The 13,431-nt window shown below is 36.1% G+C and overlaps 1 protein-coding gene across 16 annotated transcripts in view; it reads right to left on the reverse strand.

The window, feature by feature from the left end:
* LOC114477270 (mitogen-activated protein kinase kinase kinase kinase 3-like) overlaps nt 1-9,881 on the reverse strand; it is a 59,732-nt gene extending 49,851 nt beyond the window's left edge. For all 16 annotated transcript variants that reach the window (XM_028469508.1, XM_028469501.1, XM_028469517.1 and 13 more), the window contains exons 1-8: nt 9,645-9,881; nt 4,513-4,570; nt 4,311-4,401; nt 4,125-4,189; nt 2,614-2,669; nt 1,436-1,483; nt 855-897; nt 506-578 (exon numbers count right to left, since the gene is read on the reverse strand). In XM_028469508.1, coding sequence (XP_028325309.1) covers nt 506-578; nt 855-897; nt 1,436-1,483; nt 2,614-2,669; nt 4,125-4,189; nt 4,311-4,401; nt 4,513-4,570; nt 9,645-9,743 — 533 coding nt within the window. In that variant the 5' untranslated portion in view covers nt 9,744-9,881. The remainder of the gene's footprint in view (nt 1-505; nt 579-854; nt 898-1,435; nt 1,484-2,613; nt 2,670-4,124; nt 4,190-4,310; nt 4,402-4,512; nt 4,571-9,644) is intronic.
* Nucleotides 9,882-13,431: the final 3,550 nt, after the last annotated feature.

The raw sequence follows: 13,431 nt of genomic DNA on the forward strand, positions 1-13,431 counted from the left end.
ATTTATGTGACCGTAACCATAACGACATGAAGTAAGGAAGATAAACACCGGTTTATTAAAGTGTGATTTCTACAGGAACTAAAGCTCGGGAATTTGGGGAATATTCAAAAATCTGAATCATTTATTGGAATTAACCAGAAATTGGGAGAGATTTGAAATCCAATCATATCCAAACATAAACATTAGCATTAATTCAAAATAATACAATTAAAAGCACAATTTATATAGGGTTGATATTTTGAAAGTTGGAAACTTTCCATAGGAATGAACAGATATATTAAAGAGTTGGGAAAATATATCAAATCTAAAATATAGTTATTTAAAAGTGAATTATTGTGGAAAATGTAGTGCCACGTGTTAATGGAGCTACTGCTGACACAAATAAACGTCTACAATAGGTTGTGTAGCATGTTGTGTATTGTGTAGCATGTGTAATGTTTACGTGTTAGACCAGAGCAGACATGTCTAAACAGAGATATTTAGTGGTTTTAAAAGCGTTCGTTACCAGTACGGCGTTCCAATGAAGGACTTCCTCTTAGCGAGCGTGGCTGTAATCTGCGCCGACACGCCAAAGTCAGCTGAAGAGAGAGAGAATATGAGCGTCACAGAGACTGTAACACAACAATACCAACCACAGTAAACAAACGGCGACTATACATCTGGTTTTTCCAACTAAAAGATTCCAAATTTTAATTTGAGGCTTTACGTATTTCAGAATCACTGTAAACTATTCATGTTTCATCTTCCTTCTTGCATATTAAACTTCCTGAAGTTGTTAATAGAGTGAACCACTGTTATTAATTTACATTAATGAATTGATTAGTCTGGTGATGCAGATGTTCAGTGTTTCTCACCTAGTTTCACGTAGCCGTTGTCTGTCAGAAGGATGTTGGCTCCCTGCAGAGAGAAAACACACATTTAATCATTCATTCGTTCACACATCTCACTAAGTGCCAGGAACTCTACCAACAACACATTTGGGTGATGAACCTCAAAAAAAAGAGGATGCAATAAAAAGCAGCTGGATTAATGAAGTACTCAGAGCTCCTCACTCTTAAAGAGAGGGGGAGGAGCTCGGAGTAGAGCTGCTGCTCCACCATGTAAAGAGGAGCCAGCTCAAGGGCTAAACTGGGACACGCTGGAGAGACTGTGCTAGCCTGGGAGAGGAATGTCTGGGCTTCTCTGCTGAGGATCATCCATGACCCGGGTCAGTGGAGGATGACAGATGTGCTGCTGTTTTATACGATAATACCTTCCTGTGTATTAAAGCTGATAATTGATAAAAGGGGGATGTCTGATTGGAGCTTTTTCCCTGATATAAAGTAATTTATACACATTTTCTGAAACAGAGAAAGTGTGTGAGAGAAGTGAAGTTTCCATGTTTCTGTAAATCACAAAAAGCATTTGATAAAACCTGACGGTGACACACACTCACCTTAATGTCTCTGTGCATTTTGCCTTTATTGTGAAGGTAATATAAACCCTGTGTACAGAAAAAAAGAACAACACAGACAGTAAAAACACAAACGTTATTAACCCTTAAGGAGTTTTTGGTGTTTTTTACCTTTATATTTCATATAAGAAAATCCATAAACCTTGCATGTTTGGTATTATTTTTTTCAGGAAAAACTCTGATATGTGATTGTAAAGTATCTTTAATATGACATACTGTATTAACGCAGTAGATGTAAAACCACTATAAAAACTCAAATTCCAGTGAGAAAAAGTTACGTTTTTTTACTATAAAAGTCACAAATATTTCTAAAGAATCATTTTTATTGCTTGTATAGCAAATCTAAACTACATAATTCAAAAACTTATACAGATGAATCAAAAAAAATACAGTTATATATAGATATTTACAGTGAAATGCAAGCAATGTCTCAGGTGATTTTGTACAAATATTTACAAAAAAAGGTACGAATCACAAATACAGGGAAAGAAATTATTTGTGCCTCATTGTGTTGATATAAAACCATAAACAAATATACTAAATACTACACTACACTCTAATCTCACATTAAGGTTGAATTACATTATTATGTTTCATAAGTGTGCAGGAGTAGAGGATACATGGCTTCAGGTAAAATGTCTGAAGGAGTTTGTGAACCACTGATCTAGAACAATAAAACTTATGGATTTAGTTAAATTAAAAGCGTTACAGATTGTGTTCCAAGTAATAAATAAAAGCCTTCCCTTGGGTATTATATCACTTTTTAAACAAAGAAAAGGAAAATATCATTAAAGAGGGGTTTATAGTTTGTGAACAAAGTAAATTTAGAACAAATGTTCATGTGTTTGGAATGATCTTGAGGATCATTTTAAGTTAATAAGTTCACGACTTATGTTTAAAAATTCTTTAAAAAACAAAAGGCTTTGCACCAATTGATCATAAGTTTATAAGTTGATGAATAGTGCTAATATTGAGTTGTTTCTATTGTTTTTATATATTGCTGTTTGAGGATTAGCTACGAGAAGCAGTTAGTGCTTCAGCCCATTGCATTTCTGGTCATTTAAATGAATGTTTATTCTTAGTATTGTATTGTATATATAATACTTATAAATATCCATCCTGCAGACACGACACAGAGTGAGAGGATAATCAAACCTTACCTGCAGAGTTTCCCGTGACATGTAGGCGATCTGAGACTCTGACAGAGGACCAGTGACTGCAGGAGGAGGAGGAGCTTATTAACTCATACATCATCAATCACAGAAATATCAATGTGTGATGAATATGCCTTTTCTGAGCAGATGATGAAAAACAGATAGCCAAAAAAAATAACAAATATTGATGAATCAGGGCCTGACGCTTGATTTAAAAAAAAAAAAGTCATTATTCATTATTTTAGGAAAAAGACGAATGAGCCAAATGTTGCTGTTTGTTGTGTATTTTGTATTATTCTTCTTTCTCTCCCAGGTTGTATTTTTATTTCTGTGTATTCATGCATTTATCACATAATACTGTAACCTGTGTCTTTATGTGAGACTGAACTGTCGCACTAACGTCATATTTTTGGACTCATAATGCTGCAGGAAATTATACTGGTGACAGATGTGTGGAAAGTTTCAATACTAACAGTGTTCTAAAGAAAAATAGAGGAGAAGAGTAAAGAGGGGACGAGAGAGAGAGAGAGAGAGAGAGAGAGAAAGAGAGAGAGAGAGAAAGTAGACCACGTTAACGGAATCGCAGACGGAATTACAAAATCGTCTGTTAAATGCGGAAATGTATATAATGTGAATAAAGGATGTTTTTTTGGGGAAATGTTCTTACAGTGCACCCCAGCCCCCACCCCATATACTATGATGTCAGAACAACCACCCAAAACACTGTCTGAACCACCAAAAAACTACACAACTCATCACTCACTCCTAAATACAGAGGCACCAGTTCCTACGTTACTTTTAAGTGTTTGTGAAGCTCCGCCCTTTTCTGGTCAACAAACAGAGAGGAAGGGGGGAAACCATCATCAGAGCTACAGAAGATTAGAGGTGAAAGTTGGACCATCCACAGCATTGATTATAGCTTCATAGGTTATTGATAACTTTGCTTGTTTGTTTTTTAGGATCCCTATTAGCTTCAGCATAAGCTATCAGCTATATACTGTAAAATATTCTTCCCCCTAGTGGTGAAATAATTGATGCATCCTTGTGTCTATTTTTGTCTGATCATTACGGTCTGGAATGATGTCATCAGGGTAATTTAAATTAAGTTGATCAAAAATGAATCAATAAACCTGCTCAGATTCAGTAAACCATTGATCCCCTCGGGGAAATATGGTGACATTAATGCTGCTCTCATACTTTATATGACATATTATTAATAATTAAAAAGGAGTAGTCAGAATAATCCATGTCAGTACAACTTATATCTACCTTTTAATTGCATCTTACACAATATTTAAAACTACATTTTTATTTCTGACATACATTTCTGTTTAATTATGGTTCTTTTTTTATCATTATTTTTTTCTTTGTTTACTCACAGGAGTTGAAAATCAACATTTTCTCAAAAAATTTATAAATATTTCTAAAAATACGGAAATTAAAAAAATAAAAGGAAATGGATTTTATATGACCAACAAAGAGAGACAGTAAAAGAAAAAAGAGATATAAAGTGTTACCGTGGTAGATGTCCTGCAGTGATCCTCCTCCACAGTACTCCATACTGATCCATAACTTATCCCTCCTGGACACACACACACACACACCTTCAGAGGACCGCCGTGCACTCTCACACCGTGCACAAACATTTAACAAACACCAACAACGTGCACTCACAGGATGCCGTGCACGAGTGAGACTCTCACCTGAGATAACTGCCAAAATACGCTACAATGTTGGAGTGTTTACAGTCCTTCATCATGATGATCTCCTGCTGGACCACAGCAAAGTCCTCACCTAACACACACACACACACACACACACACACACACACACACACACACACACACAGCATGAAGGCGGGCACAGGACCAGCTGATGGCCTGTGTAGAGGATCAAAAAACTGACCTGGCTCCAGTTTGATGACTTTGATGGCAGCCAGCTCTCCTGTGTTCACGTTACGAGCCTGTGGGAGGAGGAGGAAGATTAGCAACAAACAAAATATAGATAAATAAATTAAACTAAAATAAAAGAATACACAAAAAAAGCATTAATACATATATATATATTTTTTAAAAAGTAACAAACAAACAGACAACCACCACATGCAGCATCGCTGCTTTCATGTCAGTACCAAACTGTAAAAATAATGGACAGGACAAACTCCCTGGTGGAGTGAAGCTTTTATTTTTAAAGCCCCCCTGCTGACTAGCTACAGTATAGGTCATAAGCCCCGCCTCCTCAATGATTACAGATGGGATGTGGGTCAAACTGTAAAGTTAAAATACTCGTCACATAAACTCTGTGATTATTAGTTATCACCCTACATTGTGTTCAAGCTCAGACAAAGAGCGTCTTCACTGACTCAGCATCGATGTCACTGTTACACACAACAGACGCCATTCAAAGCTACTGGTTCAATGCTCCACCATCACATCTCACACTGGGAGAGGCAGATGTTTTCATCTGGGGAACACACACATGAAGAAATGCAGCTGGAAGTGGTTCCTCATCAGAATGAACTGATCGATCAGAGGCTGAACTCACACACAGATCAATAATCAAAGCTTCACGTCTCACTGCAGAAACTCAGTCTGAGCTCCTGATGAGACCAAGGCTGGAGTCATGACCTCACCAACACACAGCGTCCCAGGGTTACAATTATGGTGTAATTGGCATAAAAATTCTATAAAATCTGTCAATTTTAATTTAATTTAACTTATTGCAAAACTTGTAAAACAAATTAGATGATAGATAATATTTTTTAGTGTAATTTCTATTTTGATTTCAGAGATGAGTTAAAACTGACCTGTTATCATAAGAGATGCTAACAGAAAGCTAACACAAGAGGAAGGATACGTTTTATGGGGTTATGGATTTCAGATGTTTTGGTTTTTTCATTTCTGGTTTTGGCCAATAATTATTATCATTCTGGTGAATCCCTAAATAAAAAACAAAATATCTCTCTTTGAACTTGTAGATAAAACAATAATTCCACCTTTATTTATCGTATGGTTTAAGTCAACGATCACTATGTAAAATAAACTGTTAGGTGATGAATGAACACTGGTTTAGTTTAACACACACACACACACACACACACACACACACACACACACACACACACACACACACACACACACACACACACACAAACACACTTTTATGATTTATTTTGTTGTGTGAAATGTTAGAAAAGGTTTGATGACATGATGTCACTCAGACAGAGATCAATAATCAACAACAGTAGGGATGAGAAAAACTGACTCATTTATTATTAACCTATTGGTTACATACATTTTAACCTTCAACATAATATCTACAGTATTCTACAATTGAATAAATATAATATATATCAGAGATCTTAGCTGCAGTCTGATAAAATCCGATATTTGTTTTCTAGCTGATATCGGACCGATATCAATATCAATATCTGATCAGGACACCCCTAAACACTTTCCTCTTTTTTCATTTCAACTTTCAAGACTCACATTTTCAAGAATAAATCCAGAAAAATTTCATCTGAGGTTTCTCCACGTACACGTAACTCACGTGTAAGAAGTCCAGCAAGTTGTTTCATTGTCTGAATAAATGAAACCTCAACATATTCATAGAAAAGAAGATTAAATTAACTTGCTGGAATTATCACATAGCAGAAGTCAAGAACACATCAAAGCCACCGGCAGACACCTTTGAAGAAGACTGGCAGCTGACAGTCAGGAGATCAAAGTAAATTTCCTGAAAAAAAGTTTTCTGAATAAATGAGACCTTAACAGGTGACACTTTGTTCAGTTTGACATGAATGGTTTTACGCTTCATTTTTTCACTGAAACGTTGTTAGTAATAAAAGGAAACTAAATAAAAAGAACTACATTGTTTGTTTACAGATTATATTACAGTGACTTTCTATGAGTGTTATCGGTCAGATACTGAACTGAGATTAGCAGCAGACAGTGAGAGTGGTTTATTAAAGGAGGAAGTGAAAGGGTTAAAACATGGAGGTGTTAAACAAACCCTACCACAGCTACACACAAGATGATTTATGTCTGCACAGAAGCTTTGAATTAGCTTTGAATCAAAGTCAGCGTCACATTTACACTTGAACGGCATCACTAAACAAAACGCTGAGTCAGACCCTAAAACACCTCCTGAACAAGTTTAGATTCAGGAATATGAAACCTAACACTCTGATAACGTAACCTCAGATGCTGAAGGTTTTTTCTTCCGTCTCCATCATTTGAGTGATATACTGTATATGTTCATTGTTCACCAATCAGAGATGTTCACAGGACACAAGTTTGTATGCACTACGGCGAGTCTCTGAGTGCGTTAACAACGACACTAGGGCCCTATAAAATCCACATTGATGGAATCACAGAATCGAACAATGAAAACGGAATCTACCATTGAACGTGGAAATGAACAGAGACAGGTTGAAACGCCGTCACCGTGACGAAAAGGACGTTTTTTAATGCGTTAATGTTCTTCCCACGCTCATCCTGACTCTTCAAACACCACCTAAACATTGTCTAACCTGGTAAAAACTACACAAATCATCCCTGACTCCTAAATGTCTGTTTAACTTTAACGTGTCTGTGAAGCTCCATCCGTTTCTCATGAAGCGCTGCATCGCTCCCTGAAAACATGACTCAGCATTAATCAGCTTCACCTGCTCAGAGCGTTTAAACATCTCATCAGAGCTACAGAAGATCTGTGGATAAAGTTGTTCTGTTGTTGTGGACGAGATCGTCAATACCAGGGATTGTAGAGTCTGAAACGTCGTAGATTATTGATAACTTCTGATACTGTACAATATTCTGACCCCTAGTGGTGAAAAAACACTTCTTACATGTGATGTGTTGCACATTTATTTTTGTTTAATCATTACGGTCTGGAATGATGTCATCAGGATCATTTAAATTAGGTTCATTTAAATTAAGTTGATCAAAACGTGATCAATAAACCTGATCAGATTCAGTAAATCATTGATTCCTGAGAGGAAATATGCTGACATTAATGCTGCTCTCATTCATCTTTATATGACATGAATAATTTAAAAGGATCAGTCAGAATAATCCATGTCATTACAACTTATATCTACCTTTTATTTGCATCTTACACAATATTTAAAACTACATTTTTATTGTTGACATACATTTCTGTTTAATTATGGTTCTTTTTATTATTAGGTCAGATTAAGATTTGAGCGTTAATATTTCGTCCTGATTTTCTGAAGCATAAAAGATCAAAATTAAACATTTTTTGGTCTGATTTTGGGACATTTACAGTAGTTTTTAAGTAACTCCCATAATTCATTAAGGGAAAATCTATGAGACAAAAATAAAAATAAATTTAAAATAGGGAACATCTGAAAGATCAAATCACAGGCCTTACATTAATATTTCAGTAACCAATGGAGTAAAATAGTGCACATTTGACATTTGTATTGATTCTTGATCTTATTCCATTCAAACAAATAAATTCCCCTTAAAACCAGATTTTTATTGATTCAATTTAACACGTTTTTAAAACCAAAAGTCTTAAATTCTAACAATAATAAACCAAGCTTCAATAATACATAGTTTATGTTCTTTGAAACAAACACATTAAAATGTTAAAAAATAAAGCTATTCACAGTAATGTGGATAAAATGACTTTTTTGTGACATATTTTACTTTGTGCGCAGTTCCTTTCAAAATAAACCAACCGTGGGAAATAATGGATGCGTCATATTGATCAATGTGTGTGATTTGAAACGTTCCCAATGACAAATGTCTTCATGTGTCTCCATCCAACAGTTAGTATTGATTACTGTGCAGCAGATTTAATGGGTAGCCAAACACAAGGCCTGTGTAAAAATACAACTAACAAATAAAAACAACTAAAGTCAGTAAATAAACCAGCAGCAAACTAGTGAAATGGACCATTTGTTTGTTAGTTACAGTTTAACGTGAATATTAGCAGACGGGACGGCTAATGTGGCTAATGTTGTTGTAGCTAGCAGGCAGCTGTCAGGTGAAAACATTACACGTTTGTCAACAACAACAACAGCATATTTTACAGAAATACAATGAACTCTCAAATATTAATACATTTAATGTGTTGAATTAACTTCGTGTGTAGTGAATAAATCTCAGTGTCCTGATGATTTGTTGTCATGATTTTCCCAAAGCAGCTAAACGCCCTCTTTAGCCTCCTGATGCTAACGGGGGTAACCGCTGTGGAACAGCTAACAGCTATATTTCCATTGTCGGACAAGGCCCTATTTACGTTCACAATATGTGTAATTATAGTGTTAATTGTGGTGGAATTAACTACTATTCAATGGCATATAAGCAGGCACAGCCACATATCTGCTAAAACGGCTTAAATGTGAACACTTTTCCCACACAGCTGAGACGGTGTTATGGATCTATTGGTTTCCTAATTATCTGGTCCACTACTTCCGGATGTTGTCATTAGATAAAGTAAAGAAAAAAATAAAATAACACGTATTAACTGCGTTAAAGTTAAATTTAACCGTAAAAGTTTTATATCTATTACTTTTTATTTTAAATTAAAATAACTAAGTTACTCGCGAAAACCAAAGCTGGAGGGGGTTATCATTTAAGTGGGCAGCAAGTATTTCCATAACACTATTATTGTCGCTCCCACTGCTCACGAAAGAGTATCATTATAATTACATTATGTTGCAGTACTATCACATTTTAATTACTAATGCATCTTTTAGTAACGTTTCTATTGTGATAAGCTGAGTTTAAAAGGTTGTATAATTAAAAAAGAATAATAATGAAATTCCAGTAAAAGGCGACTACGACGATGTGTCCGATTATGGAATCATATGAGGGCTAGCCAGGAAACGCAGCACGAGCAAACTTAAAAACAAAAACAACAGTAGTGCGCTTTAAGTAAATTAATCAGACATTATCAAAATGATCGCTTTACTCCGTCAGACCTTTTTATAAGCTAAACTATCCAGTGAATGTAGTGGTTAGTGATGTCCGGTAATGGAACCACCGTCGCCGTGCTGCAGCCCTTACCTTGTACACATCCCCATACGTGCCGCTTCCTATCCGCTGGATCAGCTCGAAATCCTCCTGCGGATTCCTCCGGGAAAGGTCGACACTGGAGCTCATCATCGTCCCGGGCCGTCGGTGCTCGGTCAGAGGCCTCCTAACAGCGGCTAGAGGCGAACGGCTCACAAAAAACACAAAAAAATAACACAAACGGCGTCAAAAAATCCCAGCGAAGGTCCGCTGTGGCCCCAACATGGCGTCCACTGCGCAGGGCGCATGCGCAGTAGCAAGCCATGGCGCATCCCGTCCGAGGTACCGAGAATAATGACTTAGAAAATAAATATTTAAAAACATTCTTTAATAAACAAGCAAATACGAAACTATATGTATAAAATAAAAAATAAAATTTTAAAACACAAGGAATAAAAAAATATTATTTAATTAAATATTAAATTCCACTTATTGTAATCTTCTATAAAGGGGAATAAAGGGGAGAGATTTTTGGGGTCCATCCATAAAGTCAGTAAAATGATGGTCCATTGTTCTATGAATCTGTGATAACCACATTTATTAATTAATCTGAATAATATCCACTGTTATCCAGGAACATTTATTATTATTATAGTCATCTTAAAGATGGAAATCATTGTTTTAATCACTAATAAAATGGGTTCAAAGTGACCAAAAATGGTGCAAAATGTGGTGAAATGGAATTTTAAAAACCGAAAAAAAAAATTGGTTAAACGTTACAAACTATAGAGTGGGCAAAAAAGTGGTGAAAATGGTTCAAAGAGTCAATATGGGAACAATTAGTTTAAACTGGCAGATTATGGGAATGAGAAATCGTGAATGTGGTTAAATTGGAAAAAATAATCATGAATTATGGTGATAATAATGGTGATGAAAATATGTAAACAAGGCAAGACCTGTATTCACAAGGCAAATAAGTATTTGGCAATTGAAAATTGAAAAAAATGGCAAAAATAACAACCTGTATCTAGATTTGTTTGTTCTTTTTATAAATTAAATTGAAAGTAATAATGCAGGAAAAACAGAAGACTGACCTTAACCTTAAATATGACCTTGAGTGAAGGTCAAGGTCACACATTGAAAGGAAATGTTGTTCAACGCTACCAGTCTGAGCACTGGATCTCAAATTATGGCCAAGTTATAGAGAAAAAAGGTATTTATTTATTTATTTAAATTTCGACGTCATAACCCTACTGATCTTTTTACTGGTAGGTCGTACAGCTTCGGTTCAAGTAAATAAAATACTCCACTTGAGATGAGCTTTTCATAAATGTAAGCATCAAACTAGTTCAATAAATATTTGTAAAGATATGGAAAATTTTGGTTTTTGGAACTTGACGTGACCTTGACCTTGACATTTTGGCTCCACTGCACATCGTTGACATCGTCCCTATGAGATGACATACGTGTCATTAGTGCTGCATTAATAGTCTAGGAGGAGTTCTAGGGCAAAGGAGTTGCAGAAGAAAAATTATAAGAAAAACTCCTACGATAACAAATATGGTAAGTTTGGTGTAGTTGCAGAAAAAGGGTAAAAATAAGCAAAAAAAAGGCTCAAATTGTTAAAAACAAACAAATAGATAGATAGATAGATAGATAGATAGATAGATAGATAGATAGATAGATAGATAGATAGATAGATAGATGTTTTTGGGGTTGTTTAAAGTTGAAATGTCAAACCTTTGCCAGCAGGGGGCAGCAACAACTGTTGAATAAACACATTATCAGGCTCCATTATTCTCCTCTAGAGGGCAGCATAACACTATTTCTGTTTCTCAGCCTATAGCAGTGATACAGTGCCATTTTATTGTCGTTTTGTGGTTTTATTCTGTGTGTTTATGTTGTCACTTTGTGTGATTTTGGTTTTGAATGTGTGTTTTACAATAACCCTGTGTGTTTTTCTTGTTGCCTTTTGGGTTTTAATTGTTGTTTTTTTGAGTTTTAGTCATTGTTTTTATGTCTTTTTTGGTTTTGTTGTCATTTTATTGTCATTTTATGCATTTTTGATGTCATTTTGTGGGTTTTTAGTGTCGTTTCCTGTGGGGGTTTTTTTTTTCAACAAGTGTGTTTTTGTTGTAATTTTGTGTGCTTTTGGTTTTGATTGTGTGTTTTGGAATCACTGTGTTTTAATCGTCACCTTTTTGGTTTTGTGTGGTTTTCTTCCACTTTGTTGTCCTTTTCTGTGTTTTTGAGTCATTTTGTTGTCTTCGTTGTTGTTTACATGTTTTTCTTTTGTTTTTTGTGCTTTTGAAATCATAATGTGTGTTTAAATTTTTACATTAATATCTTTATTTATTTGATTGTCAATGTGTATGTTTTTGGTGTGAGAGATACATTTTTTCATGCATATATATGTATGTATACATGTAATGATTTTGTGTGTTTTTTGTATTTTCCCAGTTGCCAATGTCTGATCTAGATGATATGATACTATAGATAATGTGTGTAATGCTGTTAGACCATTAAAGTGTAGCAGGCAGTGCACCTGCCTCAGGGTAGGGGGCGCTCATGAGTTCACATGTTTACAAGTGTAGGGATTCAAACTGCCAACCCTCTTGATGGAGCTCAGTGTGTGTCAGTTTCCATGTCCGACCCACACACACACACACGTGGGACTCCGTCAGGTTGGCAGCGTGTCCAAACCGCTCCATGTTTTGTCTACGTACTGTTTTATCTGAAGTGTGTGTGTGTGTGTGTGTGTGTGTGTGTGTGTGTGTGTGTGTGTGTGTGTGTGTGTGTGTGTGTGTACATTGTGTGACCTTCCTCTAATCCACTGTGGGATCGCTGCCTTCCCTTTCCCCTATCGACCAAATTACTTCTGAAAAATGTAAATAAACTTATACAACAGAAGGCTGCAGTGACAGCTTCCTCAACACTGATAGGTTGAGAGAGTCAGCTGATCATCCTCAAATCAGAAACAAGAAGGAACCTTAGAAAACACATAAATACACACAGTTACACACAATGGGCCTGTACTACGAAGCAGGATATTAACACGTTCACTAAACCCAGGTGATTTCATATATTTCACATCAAAGGGGCGTTTATTGCAACATCGACCCAATCATGAAACTACGACTCCGCAGTACACTCGACTATGAGTGCAGACATTCTGCGATAACACGACTTTCCTACTCAGATCTCATCCTACGATGTTTAGCCTAAGTTACCATGGTGATTTACCCGGTGAGATGTTAACCAGCGTCATAGTACAGCACACACTGAATAAATTCAGGAAATTTGCACAATGAGAGAAGATCCAGCTGCGTAGTACAGGTTTATTATGACAACAACGTTCAAAAACACACAAACTCACAGCAAGAATCCACAAAATGACAATAAAACACAAAATGTGAACAAGAACCCACAATTTGACAACAATAACACACAAAACAATAAAATAAAACATAGGTGAATAAATTGTGCTGGTATTGATGTTTAGTGGCTGCAGGCTTTAATGAACCGATAAATATAAACATACAAAGCTGATAAATATAATATGAGTGGACATGTTTTACACTGGTGTCCAACCTGAGGCGCAGAGTGAGATCATTAATGATGGTTAATGATCAAACATCAAAGGAGACAGACACACACACAGGCCCAGAAACACACACGCTAACCTTCTTTGTTCCTCAGAGGAGAGACGAGGGGTGTTCAGTGTCACACATCTGTCTGCCAGCGCACACACACGCACACACACACACACACACACACACACACACGCACACACACACACACACACATTTCTGCTCCTGCTCAGCCACAGCGACTACATGCT

The sequence above is a fragment of the Gouania willdenowi genome, chromosome 15, assembly GCF_900634775.1.
Source record: "Gouania willdenowi chromosome 15, fGouWil2.1, whole genome shotgun sequence".
Classification (NCBI taxonomy): Eukaryota; Metazoa; Chordata; class Actinopteri; order Blenniiformes; family Gobiesocidae; genus Gouania; species Gouania willdenowi.